This window comes from Sinohyriopsis cumingii, chromosome 11 (assembly GCF_028554795.1).
Source record: "Sinohyriopsis cumingii isolate HCF-2022 chromosome 11, ASM2855479v2, whole genome shotgun sequence".
NCBI lineage: Eukaryota > Metazoa > Mollusca > Bivalvia > Unionida > Unionidae > Sinohyriopsis > Sinohyriopsis cumingii.
The window spans coordinates 46160994-46180357 of NC_142971.1; the positions used below are offsets into that span (position 1 = coordinate 46160994).

At 33.6% G+C, this 19364-nt stretch overlaps 1 protein-coding gene across 1 annotated transcript in view; it reads left to right on the plus strand.

The window, feature by feature from the left end:
* LOC149788059 (uncharacterized) overlaps positions 1-14180 on the plus strand; it is a 135003-nt gene extending 120823 nt beyond the window's left edge. The window contains exons 14-15 of the mRNA XM_089974345.1: positions 1066-1090; positions 1718-14180. Coding sequence (XP_089830471.1) covers positions 1066-1090; positions 1718-1794 — 102 coding nt within the window. The 3' untranslated portion in view covers positions 1795-14180. The remainder of the gene's footprint in view (positions 1-1065; positions 1091-1717) is intronic.
* The last annotated feature ends 5184 nt before the right edge of the window (positions 14181-19364 follow it).

The window sequence follows — 19364 nt, forward strand, 5'->3', positions numbered from 1 at the left end:
GTGTAAGTGAACTGAGCTACAGAAAATTGTGGAATTTGAAGAGTATCGGTAGCCACCTAAATGGAATTCACCTACTGTGAATCAAATGATGTTGATCAGTGATCCCAGTCGACATCTGACCAATTAACCACAACAGAGATAACCATGCCGTTCTCATTAGCATAACGCATCATATACCATAAATACTCGCTAATGCACTGGCAGATCTGGGTCTCTGCAGTTTGTTAGGAGTGATCAATAGACCAAACAACATAAACCCTTATCTACAGGCACATTATGTTATAACAGATCATGATCTTTGTTGTTTGCAGTATGACTTGACTTATAAGCGAGCATATATGGTAAAATCAAATTATTATGTTGACACTTATGCCATTTAGAATGGTGTTAATTTTATTGTGAATACTGAAAATTTGTTTAAAATGTCTGAACAAATTCATACCTTTGCCATTGATAGTATATGCTGGTAGGCCATGGTATTGGCATGTTTTAGGATTTTGGTGATAAATAGCAATACTTGAATTTAGTGTGCAAACCAAATGACAGTTTTATGCAGTAGCCTCAGACTCACATACCATATATACTTGCTTATAAGTCAAATCAAACTGCAAACAATAGAGATCCTGATTTCCCATAGCAAAGTGTACTTGCAGACCGGAGTATACTTTATTCTCCTGATTGCTTCTAACAAACATCAAAGATGGCAGCTCTGGGTCTGTGCAGTTTTGACTTGACTTATAAGTGAGTATATATGGTACATGTGTGAGTCATCTGACTAAACACTTGACATCCAGACATTTCTTCTACATGTACAAATTAATCTTGCTGTAACTTTTCTAAATTTTACCAAATTTGACAAAGATATCCTCAATAATTCATCTGAGCTATTATATTATGTATGCATATTTTCACATTGTAATTTTATTTTAAAGAAGTTGATACGTTAACAAGTCATCAGAATATAGTCATTAGTTCTCTTGTGTTAAACACATTACAATTACAATATATTAACTATTCATTAAATCATGAAAAATATTAAAATGGTTCCTTTTAAATTTTTTTCAGTTTAAAACTGGAAACTCGAGTTCCGGTAAGTTCTATCAAGTTATCTCTGAATTTCTTTAGAATTATAAACATGCTTTTGGGGCCTGCTGTTTATTTTCACTGAATTTACAGGGGGTTGCGGTGGGATGTGGTCACATCTGTGAAATTATATGGCTGTAAATGCCACTTTTTAGCTCTACTCTATTGTCCATCCGTCCATCCATCCGTTAGCACAAGTTTATTACTCTTCCTAAACTACTTGGAGGGTTGCCATGAAATGATTTTACGCACACATTCATGCCATTTTTTATTTTTATTATTTAACAACTTTTTTTTCTTCAACCATCTATCTGACAATATGGAAATATTTGGTTAATAGGGCAGCCCTATAAGAACTCTGGACTTGTACGAAAAACTTGAAGTAAAAATTGGCAGAAAAATGTATACCTGGAAATAGTGTTGTTTCAAGTACATGTACAAATTTATTTTATGATAATGTAATGCTCATGTTCACAATAAGTGTACTTCTGTAAAAAGATTTTATACAAGTTGGAAGCAAAATTTGAATGTTGCTACATTTTTAATCTAAGATATAATTATGGTTTTTGGGAAAAAAAGATTAAATAGTCTTTTTCTTTAGAAGTATTGGAGCTGATCTCTTTTTCTTTTTCAGAATTTGGAAAGAGAATTGAGAAGAAATTCAAAGGGCCAAGGCCGCCCCCAGCGGAATGGACCAAAGGGAAACACTAGGCATTGAATTTGTTGCCTTAGATATTTCATAAAATCTTTCATAGATTTATTTTCAGTTTATTTATAGATATGGATGAATCTGTTTGGAGAATTAGGTAATTAAGAATATTTCACGGTAGCAACTTGCAAAATATGTATAGACTGCACTAGTTTGTATTTGGAGCTTCTGTGCTTGGGGATTGCTGGACTGTATTCAGTAGCGAAACAATTACTGTGTGCTAGGGGATTACTGGGCTGTGTTCAGTAATGAACAGTTTCTTTGTGCTAGGGGATTACTGGGCTGTGTTCAGTAATGAAACAATTACTTTGTGCTAGGGGATTACAGGGCTGTGTTCGATAATGAAACAATTACTGTGTGCATCTTATTGCACCATTGTACAGTAATCTATTTTAGATGGAGTGTTAGTTCATGGCAACTAAAATAAAGCTAATGTCTCTAGAGGTAGTTTACAGTTTAATCTTATTATCTGAATTTCTCAGAGGGTACACATGCTATTTGGATAAATGGATGTTCAGAGAAAATGAGTTTGTATACCTGATTGGCACTTTTTGTGGGAAATGAAATACACCCATGATATAATTACATAGTTTTTACAGACAAGGGAAGAGTCAGAGTACTTTATTTGTTGTTGTTGCTGTTGTGGGGTTTAACGCCATTTTTAAGCACACAATAGGCTATGCATGGCGGCCAGTATTAATGGTGGATGAAGAATCTGGGAATACCCCGAGAAGAACCACCGACCCACGAGAAGTGACTGGCATGCATTCTCACATGCCCACATTGGCCAAATCCTACACTCTAGCCCACACAGACATAGGTGAGATGGCAGTGATCTGTAACGGAGAGTGCTTTAGACCACTAGGCCACTCGGGGCCCCTAAACTACTTCTGTCTTATTCAGTACTAAATATTGCAATCTGAAGCACCATAATTATTGATAATTCCACTGCTGTATAGTATGGTTGATATCCTTTGTACAACAAATGCTTAGTCACTAAAGGCTTTTCTAGAAATGATAATTTAAATTAGGTTTATAGAGCTAAAATAGGACTTTCCTTTTCTCCTCTTAAATATCAATTATTAAAATCTTTTTTTATTACCATATCTACTCACTTATAAGGCGAGTCCAACTATAAATTGCTTACCAGACCCATATCTGCTATCACATAATGCACCAGCAGATTTGGGTCTGTGCAGTTTGTTAGGAATAATCAATCGACTCTGATCTGTAGGTTCATTATGCAGTGGCTTATTAGGTTCTTTGTTGTTTGCAGTTTGATGCGACTTATAAGCCATTATATACAGTAGTTGAATTTATATTTTCTGTATGCAGAAAATGGTAAATTTTTCGTCAGTGAAGCGAGTCAGTGACATGTCTTAGAAATTCTGCACACACAGTATTGAATATTTAGAGAGCAATACTTATTCAATATAGCCCATATTGCAAAGTGCTCTGTATATATATACATACATATAAACTTCTGTGTGGTTACATTTTTATGTTTTGTTGACACATTATAATTGATTTATTAAAGTGACTCAAAGACAAAAATCACAAAAACCATGTGGAAATGTCTCCATGCACATATCAGTGGATGGGGCATATACCAGTAGTGTTGCCCATGTCGTCGTGTCACATCGTCGTGATAATTTCACTTCTATGCAGTAACTTTACAAGGAATGCATGGATTGAAACCAAGTTTTACTGTTACCAATTATGTAGCAAAGTTATTACCCTGTTTGCATCATTTTATCGGGATTCCATGGCCTGTTGACACATCTAGTTGTCTTTAATACAGTAGAGTCTTGTGTATTGGAAAATTGAGCGTTGCAAAAATATTCCGCACATTTTCTAGGCCAATTCAGTGTGACCATACCAAGAAGGATTGCATACAACTACAGATTAATCCATATCTCGTCTCTCAGTTGATTACTAGAGTTTCATGTATAGTTCTTTGATATAAATATGAGTATGTAAATATCTGACGTTGTTTAAGTATGAAAATATAATCAAATGCATTATTAATTGCACTGATGTATAATTACTATTATAAAATATTTTCAGATGGTTACTTTTCAAGCTGTTATTGTACATTTCGTTGACATATTTTTCTTGCTTTTGCAATTTATGTATGAAGTTTCTGGTTTATTTGCAATTTAAATGTCTAATTATCATGTTGTATATTGATTATGTTGCATCTTAATTTGTTTCATTTGTCTTGTAACAGAATGTTTAATTGTTTTGAGAAAGTTCAATATGTACTAAAAATGAGAACAATAACTAAAAGTTTGTGATGCAGAAAGAATGGAAGTTCTTGTAAATGTTGTTTTCCTTTCAATTATTATTCAGTGAGACTAGTACAATGTGAAAACAAGTACAGTAGAACCTGTCTTGAAAGACCACCCTTCTGCCAATAAACATTGAATAGACAGAATTAGGTACATGTACTTAATTTATGAAAATGAGTCTGCAATTTGGTTCCAACTCTGCAAATGTATTCCCAACTATCACACTTTCATTTCCAGTTCATAACTCTTCAAACTGTGATATCTTGATGAAACTTGGTATACATATTACAGTAAAAGTCTTACAAGTTATGTATACATTCAACTTCAATTATTTCAGTAATACATACCTTTAGATGGCACTTTTTTTTGATCCTCATACATCCATATTCCTTTGGAAGGTCATTATTTACATAAGGCAAAATCAGTGTTAACCACCCATCATACACACTATTATTTATTGAGTTCAAATCCAAAACTGTTTTATAAAGCATTATATATCATATATACTTAATTATAAGTTGATTCCAATTGTAAGAAACAGACCTTAATCTGTCATTGCATAATGTGCCAGCAAATCGGGGTCTATGTTGTTTAATCTACTGATTACTCCTAACAGACTGCACAGACCCAGATCTGCCACTACATTATTCAACAGACGATTTAGGTGTATGCAGTTGGACATGGGTTGAAAATTAGTACTGATGGTACATATGAGACTGATTGTCAAGATATGCTGTTTGGTTTTTGGAACTCTTTGGTGAAAATGATGCACGGGAAAGTTCATGCAGACTCATAATTTTGTTGTTATCCATCCACATGAAACCAGAAGCTTGATTACCAAAAATGAATATAATCCAAAGGAAACAAGTGCACACACATGCCTGTTACTTCCATGCATGTTTTGTAATCATGTAGATGCTATATATGAAACTTAGATCAATCCTTCTGTTTCAGAACAGACATTTTGGTGGTGCAAGGAAAGCAGATGACTCCATCTTCTTAGAAATATTTCAGATTCATAATTTTCCTTGCATGTCAGGGTTAATATTTTCATTATCAAATCCCCATTGCAAGCTCGGGTGATACTCCACTCCTACACTTGTTTATCTGCCTGTGCTCCACTCCTACACTCCTTTGTCAGCCTGTGCTGATTTTCCTTATTTTTCATGAGTACACATAAACAGAAATATGTCATCAGCAAAACAGTGTAACAGTCTCCTACACACCAATGAAAGTGTCAGTTTTATTGATTGATAAGTTACTGTTCATGGAAGAAAACTTGGATTGGCTCATTCAGACAGCATGTAAGGTCATGTTGGGTCACCAATAGTGAGAAAAATTTACTTGAATTTGTGGTGATTGGTTAATCAGGTTTAGGCATTTTCATGAGAAATGAGGAAATCTCTGCATGGGCAGCCTAGGATGATAAAGGATTGAGATGATGTTTTCATTTGTGAACAAGACATTTAATCAAACAAAATAACAAACTTGAATATTTTAGATTTGTTCTCCATCGGCAGATTTGACACAAATTATCTTAAGATATGTTCTCAACGCACAATTAAACAAGGTTTGTTCTCAGGGCACATGTATACAACATTTGTTCTCAATGCACAAACTTGACACAAATTATTTTACTTAATATTTGTTTCCAGTGCACGATTAAACTTGACACAAATTATTGTTCAGATTATTATTCTTGTTATTTATGATTATTCATCTTTTTGAAAAAATATTGAAGAAGAAAACTACTAATGTGTGTTAGCTCACTGAAGGCACTTTTGTCATGTCATCTACAACAGCACAGAAAGTCAACCATGTCCCACATCTTGGCGTGGACTTATCTACATTAGTTGTTATCCATTGTCACAAAAGATGACAGCAAGTCAGAGATAAAACTGTAAACTAGTACAGGTTATTTTAACCACATTGTTTCGACTCATAACAATCCCTTGCTTCATTGAAAATTTTAAACTTTCATCTTTCATTAAGTCTCTCTTAAATCCCTCGCATTTTATTTCAGTACTTCAGAATGAAATATGTACAATTTAAACTTGGACCAATTTTGTCTTTCTTTGCAATGGATAGAGAGAAAAAAGTATTTATCTTGCATAAATAGATTTGTCTTATTCAGGCAGCCATGGTGTTCAGCACTTAGCATGCCAGACGTGCAATAGAAAGGGTGTGGGTTTAAATCCTACTATCAGACCAGCCTGGGTCAGGTACTGTGATGTGTCCTTGTGGAAGGCACTTTACTTAAATAGCCTCAGCACTCAATAGCCTACTTGTGTTGATGTACAATAAAGTATCAGACCAAACCAAATCCTCATTGGTAAATGCCGCTAACAGTTATGCTCAGTTTGGCTTATTTGTGCGATCACAGTCAGTAGTTGAGCATGATCCTTGTATGCTGTTGCTGTACTTAAGCTGAATGGTTTTCTTTTTTCATTTTTAAAATTGAAATAATGACTTGAAAAGGGATGTCTATTTCCTTAAATAAATATCTGTCTTAATTTTCCAAATTCTTGCTTAATTATTTTGTCATTTCAAGAACAGTGTTTACTCGGAATTGCCATACTTTGTGTGCTTGCAGATTGGGGTCTGTGTTAGTATACTCAGGGATTTGCAGTACTTTATGTGATCAAAGAGTTGGGTTTATGCTAGCATAATCAGTGATTATGTTAAGAATTTAACTTCATATTTTACCAAGTTCTAGAAGTCGTGATGTTTCAAAATCAGATTGTTGTTGTAGGGTTTAACGCCATTTTTCAGCACACGATAGGCTATACATGGCGGCCAGTATTAATGGTGGAGGAAGAACCTGGAAATAACCACTGACCCATGAGAAGCTACTGGCAAGCTTTCTCACATGCCCACATTAGCTGAATCCGAGACGCGAACCCACGCTGACAGAGGTGAGATGGCAGTGATCCAAAACTCAAATGTTTTCAAAGATTGTAATTATCATTTTCAATTTATTGAAGTATATTTGTCAGAAAACTGAATGTGTTTGCCTATTAGCCAAGTCTTTTATTGTTAGCTCAATGAGATGGGTGGACTTGTTTGGAAAACTTCATCAGCTCTCAGCAAAAATATAAATGACATTTTAGTGTACAATGTCAAGACATTTTAAAACATTTATTTTTCAGCATTTTTTCATGATTGGACCTCTCTGTGAAATGATTCAAATTTTGTTAAAGGCTTAAAACAAACAAAGCTTTGCTGACATTGGAGTCTACCAGATTTGTATAGAATATCAGGTCATTTGCACATTCATAATAATGTCTGTGTTTTAATATAATCATTTTTTCAACCTTGCAGTCAATTTGTTTTTTAGTACTCATTGTTATTTTTTTATAACATCATTCCAGCATCCAAAGATTTCATGGCTGTATATAGCATTATGGGATGCTTTAAAATTAAGACATTTTTGAATTGTTTTTCTTACATAACTTTACTATCACATATTTCCCATTCCTGCATTTTTTAAAACCCAAACCCAAACTTTTCTTGTCTGTAGCTTCACATGAACCAGTAATTACAGTTTATTGTATGTGCATTGGATAAATGTTAAATTGTGGCAATTATAAAGGTAAGGTGTTCGAGCTGATCTGCCAAGTCTGACTAGAAGCTATTAATTGGCTGTAATTATGTATCACTCATACCTTGCCAATGATAGTAGTGGTTAGCAGGCCATTATTAAATGAAAACTTTTAATATGTGGCAGGTGGATGGAGTCGGTGTTCCATCATTTAGGGGTGGTTTTACTGTGGGAATAGTCACTAAAAGAGATATTTAAAATTGAAATAATGCATTCATTTCTGTGTAGCTGAAATCACACTTAAAGCATGTGTTAATGAACAAAAGAATTTTTTCCTTTATATATATATATATATATATATATATATATATATATATATATATATATATATAGACACACACACACACACTTAGAATGTACTATACTGGTATATATGGTTGTTTTTTTCCCCAACTAGTTTGCATATTAAGTTGTTGTTTTGTTGTTGTTGCTGTAGGGTTTAACGCCATTTTTCAGCACATGATAGGCTATACATGGCAGCCAGTATTAATGGTGGAGGAAGAACCTGGGAAACCACAGAAAGAACCACCGACCCTCGAGAAGCTACTGGCAAGCTTTCTCACCTACCCGCATTGGCTGAATCCAAGACTCGAACCCACACAGACAGAAGTTTGCATATTATGCATAAATTAGTGTAGTTATTTGCATATGTATATATTCAGTAATGTAGTTATTTGCATATGTATGCATAAATTGGTGTAGTTATTTGCATATATATGTATCCATTAATATAGTTATTTGCATATTTATGCATAAATTAATATTATTTGCATATGTATGCATACATTAATGTAGTTATTTCATTATGTATGGATAAATTAATGTAATTATTGCATACATATGTATAAATTAATGTAGTTATTTAGCAAACTGTATTCATTTGATAATTCATTATGATTCACTACCAGAGATATTTTTGTGGCTGTCAGTTTTATCAGCTACTGTGTAACATTTACTTGGATGTAGATTTCTTAACCAAATTGTATTTAATTTCTTTTTTCATTTTCATATCTTAATTCCAAAGAATGTGAAATATATTTTCATTCCCAAGAAGACATTTCTCCACTGAACAGGAAGTCTGTGAATTTAGCTATGTCATCATGACCAGTTATGTTCTGTATGCAGAAAACAACATTTTTTGTCAAATTTGTGTCTTTTGTTTTCAATTTTTCATTTGTCCTTTAAGTATTTGGTTTATAGCAACCATGAAATTAATGAGCGTTGTCTGAAAGGGGATTCAATGTACGTGTTTGAGTATTTTAATACTATATTTCTTATTCTGTGCAGTCGACCAGAAGGATGTTATAGTTGTTTTTCATCCTTTTTTGACTATAGATCTGCTATGGGTTTTCTTTATGTGATTCTTCTGTAATACATATTACATATTCCTCAAATTATTAAAATTAATTTTTTGTCTATTGTTGCAGGTTAAATTCTACAACTAAAAATTGTGGGGAGGCGAAGATTCTCCCTTGATTTGAAAAAGGGTAATTTTTTAAATATAGGGGAAATTTAATGAAGTAAGCAAGTTAGGGCTTGCAGAAGTAATACCTGATTTTCATGGATTTAGTGGCTGTTTCAGCATGTGGTTTACAAATTGGCACGAATATTAGCATGAATATTATCATATAAAATACTAGATTAGACCATGTTGTTCTTAGTAAATTTTGTTTAGTAATTTAAAACCAACATTTCACCTGTAGACAGTTTTCAGAAACATTTCTAGATAGATTTTTTTTATTAAATTCAAGATTGAGAAGCTAAATTTGTCCCACTCAGTGCCAGTGTTCAGTGAGTTAACAAACAAATGTAGTCAACTGGTATTTCAAGATTATACCAAAGCTGAAACACCAAATGTACTCCACTGGTATTTCAAGATTATGCTAAAGAAGAAACTAAAAATGTTCTCTACTGGTATTTCAAGATTATGCCAAAGTAGAAATACCAAATGTATCCTACTGGTATTTCAAGATTATATCTAAGTAGAAACACCAAATGTATCCTACTGGTATTTCAAGATTATGCCAGAGAAGAAACTAAAAATGTTCTCTACTGGTATTTCAAGATTATATCTAAGTAGAAACACCAAATGTATCCTACTGGTATTTCAATATTATACCTAAGTAGAAATACCAAATGTATCCTACTGGTATTTCAAGATTATGCCAAAGTGGAAGATATAGCCAGCCTTGTAGAGTATTGTTATTGTCTTTTATTTTAAAGGAAATTTGGATTTAGTTGATATAGTATGGCCTGAAAAAATATGATAGCCTTTAGCTGTTCATGGAAACTAATCAATTTTACAAAGACTTTCTTGGTCATGGATATAAAAAAAAACATGTGGATTTAACATAAGATTTTATAAGATCATTTTGAAGAACAATTTTGTGACTTTGATTATGTGTTTATTGTAACACATTTAACTTTTATTAATTTTGTTTCTTTCAAATGTGCCTGAAAGGACGTGTAATTTACATTATGATGAAGGGACATGCCTACTACTGGCATAAAATTATCTTATTGTGTATTTCCATTCTTTTCCTCTGTATGTGGAGAATGAGACAAGTTTTTTTCTCGACAAACAATGCATACAAACATCTCCTGTGTTTGTATATGGGCTGGCACCACAAGTTTACTCCTGGTAACATTCCAGTTTATGGAAACAGGAGCCATGTATATTTTTTATATTCAGCTGTATGATGAGTGATATGGTATGTAAATGATTTAATTAGAATCCAGAAATTTTTAAAAATTGAAAATTAAATTTCTGTGTATGGCGAGTTGCCATATTAATTTTAGTATTATTTGTAAAAACAAACCTGATAATAATGCTATTCATGGGTGCTGTGAAAGCATACTATGTGGTAGATGTTATAGGTGATGTTATTTTGTGCTGGGCTACATTATACATAATAATACTGTTGCATAATGAGATCTGTGACCATGCCAGCCATATAGAATGGACTGCCTTATTCTGAGGCACCTTATAGTGAGTGATCACTGTATACACTTGTCTTGATTATCTAAATCTCTATTACTGTATATCCTCATATAAAAGTCAAGACAAACTGCAAACAATAAAGATCCTGATCTGCTGTAGTATATTATGCCTGCAGATCAGGGTCTTTTTTGTTTGTTCTACTGTTTACTTCTAACAAACTACTGATTACTCCAAGCATTATGCAACCGCATATCTGTGTCTTTGCACTTTGCAGTTCGACTCAGCCTAAAAACGAGTACATATGATTCACAATGTTTGCTTTGTGCAGAGCAGCAACATTTTCCATTGATGTAAAAATCTGTTGTCCAGCAGCCTGTGACAAGTAGAACAGTTTTCTTAGTAAGTTAAAGTTTCCATCATTTGCCCAGTATTTTGCATACAAGATTTGTATACAGTTTGATGAAAATCTAATTTTGAGGCTGTTAGATCATTCGGGAATTTTTACATCTCATTTGGCACCATGGTGTTTTCAGAATGTCATGGGCTTAATTCACACCGTGGGATCTGAACCTGGACCAATTACCATAGAGTGATCTTGAACAATGTATTCTTATGTTCAGTATTATTCTTCTTGCCTCAGCCTGATAAAACCTTCATGTGTTGCAGTTCTATAAAAGATCAAACAAAACCAAGCTAAACCAACCCAACCTCATGTTGCACTAACATATCCAATTATATGCATATACAGAATTGGTTATCCAAACTCTAAATTTTCCCAAACATGCTTATGTCAAAGTTTGGATAGTGGCAGTTCTGGTGATATTTTGTTATTCCTGATCCCTGTGGTCATTTACACTGAGTAGAATAGAATTTTATCCTTAAATTGCATCTTTTTATACATTTGATTATATGTTATGACATCCAGTTTGTTTAATACTATATTTGTTTGTAATTTAAACTTTTGGGTCTTGAATTATTGATCATATACCATCAAACTATAAAATTCAAATATTTTTTCATCCCATTTTGGGTACAAAGAACTTTGTTCTCATTTAAATTTTGTCATTGTTAGGTACCAAAGAATATGATCATTAATGTTTTTTTTAGTAGAAATACTATGTTATGATGTTTTCCGTCCATCTGTTACTAGTTTTGTTTCTGCACAATAACTTGTGTTCTCCACCAGCTGCATTACCAAACTTAGCTTGCTCTTGGGATAAGAAAAAAAACATATGAGTTTTGGGATTTAAAGGTCAGAGGTCAATGTGACTGATAATAGAAGAAAAATGGATCCACACAATGACACTAGTTCTTCATCAGTTACCTGGACCAGACTTTGTTGTTTACTTGGAGTAAGTAAACACCCTGTTGATTTGAGGGGTAAATGCTCAAAGGTTAAAGTCACTGACTAAAGAAAGAAACTGGTTTTTACACAATAGCATTTGCTTGATGTCATATACCAGGACCAATCATTGTAGGCAACTTGAACTTGGGGCAAGGAAGAAGCCCATCGATTTTAGGACTATTAGACAAGACATATCATATAATGTACTGCTAATGGTACTGATGTTCATTATTTGTATCCCTGAAATTTTTTATAAAAATGTGTACAAAATATTACAAACAACATCATCAAATGTGCACAGATATATTTTTGTGTTGTTTTCTCCACAAAAGAACAAGGGTAGGGATTATTGCCTTTAGGAAATATCAAGGATCATGATTTAAACATTTTATTGCCATAGAGAAAATGTATACAAAGCAAATGGATTGGAATCAGATTGTTAAACTTGCATTTTCCTCTCCATTATAAAAATATAAATATGTCAGCCAGAAATCTAGAATATAACTACTCTGTTGGCCCCAATTATTGAAATATACCTTAAACAATGTCTTGTTTTCCATACTTTACATATATGTTATATTACAGAATATGTCAAATACCGATTTTAATTGCATGGGATACTGTTATGTTGGGAATTATTAAAATTATGAATACTATGCATATTTAACTTATTTGTTAACTGATCAAAATCTTTCTGAATGATTATAATCTTGAATTTCACAAGTGTGAACTGAAATTGTATTAATTTGTCCTGGAAGTTCAGAGAATCTGTGTAAAATACCCATAAATCACTTGATTCTTAGCTCTACTGGTCATACCCCATACCCTAGGCTGATAAATCAGCCCAACACATGATTATACTGACTGAATGTTATGGGGTTGATCTCATTTATTCATTAAAACATGCAACTCTCGTATGTACACATCAGTGTATATTTTATTTACTTACCGGCATTTCTCACGGTTCTTGGGTTACTATTAGTTGAAGGGTTCTTTTGGTGATATACATAGTATTTCCAGATCAGATTCTATGTGTGATGACATGTAAATCCACATGGAGTAGCACAACCCTATGTCCTGTGGCCATTTTTAATTTTGTGTTAGATATGGCTGTAAACCAAATAACAGTAAGTGTCAGCTCACAGAAGTGTTCTGGAAAGATATGCATGTAGGAAAATTGCACATTTTAATGAGCGCATGACATATACCCACAAATTGTCCATTTATCGGACTACCCATACCCCAGAAGAGCTATGAAGTGGCCTGTTTGTATGTCATCTGTTGTATATATCTATTCATTAGCACAAGATAGTTATCAGTATTTTTCCTAAACTACTTGGAGGATTTTCATGAAATTAATTACACACACACATTCATCCCAAGATCTAGATTGTCCATAACAAAAATGGTACTGATCAGACATGCTATATAGTTATTGCTTCTCCTCCTTAAGGTATGGTTATATCAACTTGGGGTTTCACTAAATGACATCTGGTAATGTCTGGTTTGTCCTAAATGAAAATGGTGCAGATCCGAGAACCAATATGATTTTCACTGTAGCCAGCTTGAAAATCTTCACTACTCCACTTGAACGTAAAATCATATCAGCGTGGGAATTTCACCAGAAGACTTATAATATCCAGTTGCTCCTTAATGAAAATAGTGCAAATCTGACCATCATGTTTAAAATTTTGAATGTCTTGTCATTACTCCACCAGTTTATGAAACTATCCATTGCCACCTGACTTGCTTCCTTTTGTAGACCATGCTTGACACCCGTGTTTTACTACTCTCATGGAAAGCATCTAATTAACTGATACAGTTGAAGTATAGATGTGCAGTGCTTAATTGTGTTATTTTTACACACAATAAACTTGCACACAAACATACTTGAATGGTAATTTTGATAGGAAAGTCAACAGACTAGTCCCAAAATGCCATATTTTCTGCCATGCACATTTTTGTTTTAAAAAACATTTTGGATAGCAAAACATTGATTTAATTCTTGTTACTAAGTTGAATTGTGTCTTTGGTAAACATATCAAAGTTTAGTTCTTTGTTTGCAAATGATTTGCATTTTTAAATACTCTGAGTATGTAATGTTATTGTACAAGTTTTTATATACAGAAGAATGCATAACACAATGTAAGATTTATATGCCTGGCCTTTGTTACATTAAACTTTGCTAAATAAACTTTTTTAATCTGTTATTTTTCAATTTAATTTTTATTTATTCAGCACTATACTTCTGTTTCCACTTTTTCTTTCTGTAGTACATGTAGTATTGCGCTCACATCTACAAAGACCTACTGTACTGCTTGACATCCATACAGATTAAAACACATATGTACCTTGTATAGTCACTTATAAGTTGTGTCCAACTGTAAACAACATAGATCCTGATCTGCTGTAGCATAATGTGTCTGCAGATCAGGGTATATGTTGTTTGCTCTACTGATTACTCCTTACAAACTGCACAGACCCAAATCTGCTGGTGCATTATGCAACAGTAGATCTGGGTCTGTGCAATTTACATTTGGACTTCTCTGAGCGATTCTTTCTTCCTAGGTTCTGGTCAACAGGTTGGAATGGGTTTACCTTCTATACATGTACAACCTTGGTAAAGTTTTTTTCTACAATTATGCATCTTGGTGATGGGATACATCCTAATGACTACTACACCATCATCACGTAAGTAGGTCACCATGACCCATATTTTGCTCTTAACTGCCTTTGTTTAAAGTTTGTTTAAAGTTTATTTTTGAAGATCTGTCTTTGCTAAGAAGCACCAAATGAGATGATCATATCCATCAGGAGCACATTCTTTCAGCAAAAGAAGATCATGGTGACCAACATTTCACATTTTGCTGGTATACGTTTTGATATGCCAACCATAAGGCATAGCATTCATCTATCACCAACTTGGTTTCTGCACAATAATTGGAGTTGTCTGCCATCTACAGTTATCAAACTTGGTGGATGTCTTCCACATTTGGTGAGGAAGAATCTAATTGATTTCTGTTTCAAAATTTCAAAATCAAGGTCACCTTAACTTAAAGAAGGGGAAAAGTGGTTTATGCTCAATAACTTGATTTCAGTACCATTTACATTTACCAAACTTTGCAGATGGCTTGCACCTGGGGTAAGGAAGAACCATATCAACTGAGGGAAGGGGAAGGGGTCCAAAAAGGTTGAATATCAAGGGCCATATGACCAAAAAAGAAAAAAGGTTTCTGCACAATACCTTTGACCTTCCACCAACTATAGGAAGAAAATTACTTCTTTGCAATACATTGAGTTTTCGATGATCTACAGCTACCACTCTGTGAATGGCTTGCATGGGGGTGGGGTGAAAGGCACTTTTATTATTGGAGTCATATTGTCAAATGTTAAGGTTATTGTGACTGTAAGAATAAAGATAGTTTCTACACAAAAAACATCAGTTCTACAGCAATAAGTCATCCAACTTTGTGAATGGATTGCACTTCTGGTAAGGGAAGAAGCCTCTTGATTTTGGGGTAAAAACGTTAAATGACAAGGACATTGTGACTGAAACAAAATCAGTGGTTTCTGTACAATAACATTAGTTTTACACCACAGACCTGGACCAAACTTTATAGATGGTTTGCAACTACTGTAATGAAGAAACTTATTGGTTTTGTTATCAAAAGGTCAAATATCATGTCACTGAAAGAAGAAAAACAGTTTCTGTGCAAAAAATTCAGTTATCTACATAGTTTTATTAAGCACTGGGCAGGCATATAATGTGCCATTCATTATACCCTGTATATATACTGTTATACCTAGATTCATGAAACTTTGTGAGAGGATGCATCTTGTTGAGTACTACATCCTTATCAAACTAGGTCACTGTGACCCCAGATTTCATACCTCACTGACTTTGGTTTAATTGTGTGATTTAGTTTATTTTCCAAGCTCTGTTTTTGAAAGAATCTTCTAACTAGATGTTTGTATGCATTTCTATTACAACACCCTTACAACAAAAAAGGTTAATGTGACCTACTTTAAAATTTTACAGGCTTAGGTTCAGTGTTTGTGATTAGTTAATGACCACATAGTTTTTTGTTTTAACCCTCTGTATAATATTTGGAATCATTCAATTTGGTGAGAATACTGATCTTTTTGAGTGCACACCTTCATCAGAAGATTATCTTACTGTGATATTTCACAATTTGCTGTCTTTGATTGAATTTGTGCTTAAACTGTTGTGGCCTACATTTCACAATTTACTAGCATAGGTTAAGATTTTGCATTTTTCTCATGATCACATAGGTTTTTTTCCTGTCTAGAATCCTGAAACTTGGTGAGGGATGCACAGGTGTAAAATCTACAATTGCAACATCATGGTAGATTGTAATTTATCATGTTTTGAACATCTGGAAACAAGTGTTCATATTCAAATAATAGCTGGTTTATTTCACTCTATTCTTTTGATTCAAGATATGGAAGTTTCTGGTCCAGATTATTCAATATGTCTGAATTTTGAAGTTTGGTTACACCAAAGTCATTGAAGTCTGACTGGATGCCATCATTTAAATTCACACTATGTGGCAGGTACAACCAAGCTGCTTAAATTAATAACAGGGCTATTAACATACTCCTCTATATATGGCAAAGTTGTTTCTCTTTTCACCTCCCAGGAGTGATAATGATATAATTTAAGTCACTAACTTTCTTTTCATCTGCACAAGGACCATAATACTTAGCCTGAAGATTTTCTCGGGAAGGGAGTCAAAATTCTATCACAAGGCTTAAAACTCCTTTCCTCAGTATTTCTGTCATACCTTCATCTCATTTTCAACTAAGTAGAGTGAAGATTAGTTCTTGCTACTTCACAAGCCTTTGACAACTTATATTTGAAGTCAGAAACATAGTCAAGAAGACTAATTTATGAACCTTTGGTTTTAAAGAAGTTATTCTCTTAACAGCTTCAATGGTCCATGGACTTCAATAGTCCATGGACAGCATGTAAAAAACAAGTTCCAAAAGACTACATCCAATAATTCTTGAACCAATTCCCTAATGAACACCACTCATCCCAATCTTTTCCTTTATCAAAGCAAAATGACTGATTCTTCAAAGTTTGATGAAATCTCCCTAAAGTCTCTTGACTTTCAGGGTGATAGGCAGAAGACTTTCACTGTTGGATGCCTAATTCATGCAAAACATGCTGGAAAATTCCAGACAATTATGGTCAGCAAGTATTGGTTGCTTGACTTGGTCTTATGTAAGAGACTGGCACAGTCTGCCATAATTCTGCTAAATGGTTCATCAAATGCATCTTCTGATTGGGTTTTCCTACCATTTGACGAGTGTTACAAGATCTATTGTATTTAAAAACATAACTTTTAATTCTAGGCCAATAAAATTTGTTAAAGATGTTATGATAAGTCTTACTGACCCTAAATGACCAGACAAATGAGTTTCATTGGCTAGACTAAGAGTTTCCTTTGTGTACAACTTAGGAACACCAATTTTATAGCTCACTGACCACTCGTCACCATGGGGTAACTCAAGTGGTCTCCAATTTTACATAAGGACCTCATTTTTCACAAAATAACAGACAGGTACTTGTGTGACTTCAGTTTCGCTAATAGCCCTCAAAAACAGATTTCATGATCTTGTTCCTGTTCAACAACAAGTGATTGTCTTTAATCACCCTGATTAGAATAAAGAGAATGAGTAGTAAAAAGAGGATCACTGTGATCAATACCTCTTGTGGCCCAATACTAGGAGCAAACGTGACCTTTTCAAACAATGACCAATAAATGAATCAGCTAAAAGAATAATTCCCATATCAGCGTCATTTTCAAGAGATCCTTTTGCCATAGCTGCACAAGCAGGTTATAACTCAGAGATTTCAATTTCAACAGGATCAACCATTTCACCCAAGCAAGGGTTTGTTCACAATCTTATCTCAAGCTATGCCATTGCCCAGTAATAAACGAATATCTCAATGGTTAAAGACGTTCATGTTCCGACTGTCACGGGTCCTGAGACTAAGTCTGATGACAAATTTACACACTGGAGAGGAACATTGGCAAAGATGCACCCTACTCCCTGAATAAGAACACTTCAACGAGAAGAAGACTTCTCGCATAAAGGCAAAGTGCCTGATAATAAAAGACTCTGAGAAGCTCCTGTGTCCCTTAATATTTTCAATGGAATATGGCTTGGCAGAATCACCAACAAGTGATACCGAACCGTTTGGCATGGATGGTTCACAATTATCCGTAATAAAATCAGACTGGATTTTTTTGACCCAATAAAAATGTTGCTTTCAATACACGACTGACCTTGACCTCTTAGAAATAAGATCATTTGGAGTAGGTCACTCTTGATTATGTTGATTATTTTTTTAATCGGTAGGAGAGTTCTTTCCGCTTCCTAGTTCTAATTCTTTTAATCAAAATTGCACTTCTTTTCTTCTTTTTCTCATTTAATCTGTATTTCCATCTCTTCTTTTGCTTTCTTAACTCTATTTCCATCTAGGTTTTTAATTCCAATGATAGTGTTTCATTTCAGAGCCAGATAGAGACTTACTAATGAAACCCAAATCATTTTTATCCCAAAAAGTTTTTTCCACCAAATAGTGAAACAAAAATTTTTTTTATTTCTTCCTTTTTTAAAGAAGCCTTCGCTTCTGAAAGATCATCTTGTCTGGCAACCTGGAACAAATCGTCCTTTTTCAAATGCGTGAAATTAAAATACATGGGACCAAAAAAGCTATTTAAAAAGTGAATTTAGATTTCAAATACAAATTGTAGCTTTGTGAAATATTTTGAAGAACTTCATAACCATGACATGAGCATCCAGTTTGCTCTTATGATTATATGATCTTAAACAAAGTAACAGAAGAGAATTAATTTTTTTAAAACAAATTGTGTCAAATTCAACAAATAGTTTATTTACCTAGCATACAAAGCGAAAATTTAGAAAAAATACAGTATTGTGAACCAAAATAGACCTAAACGTCAGAAGCCAAAATGTAAATAAAATCAGAATTAATTCTAGTGGTGATCTGAATAAATTTCAGTATTGTATGTGCTGATATGCCAGTAGTCTCGAATGCACTAACGTAGCAACAGTCTTGATGTATCACAATGATATAATCGAAAATGTCCTTTGATGAATTCACAATAATCTCAGAATAGTCATTTAGTTCGAAATGAATGATAAGTACTTTGTAATTCCAGTGAATAATTTCAATAAAAAAAATCCTCTCAAATTAAAACTGAACACAACAATAAGATTGATTTCACTTCGGATACTGAGTTAGGAATGAATAATTACAATATAACCAACCTTAATATAAAACCTAGGACAATTTCAGAACGAGGGTCAAAAGTTAATTTCCAGAAAATTCTAAGTTA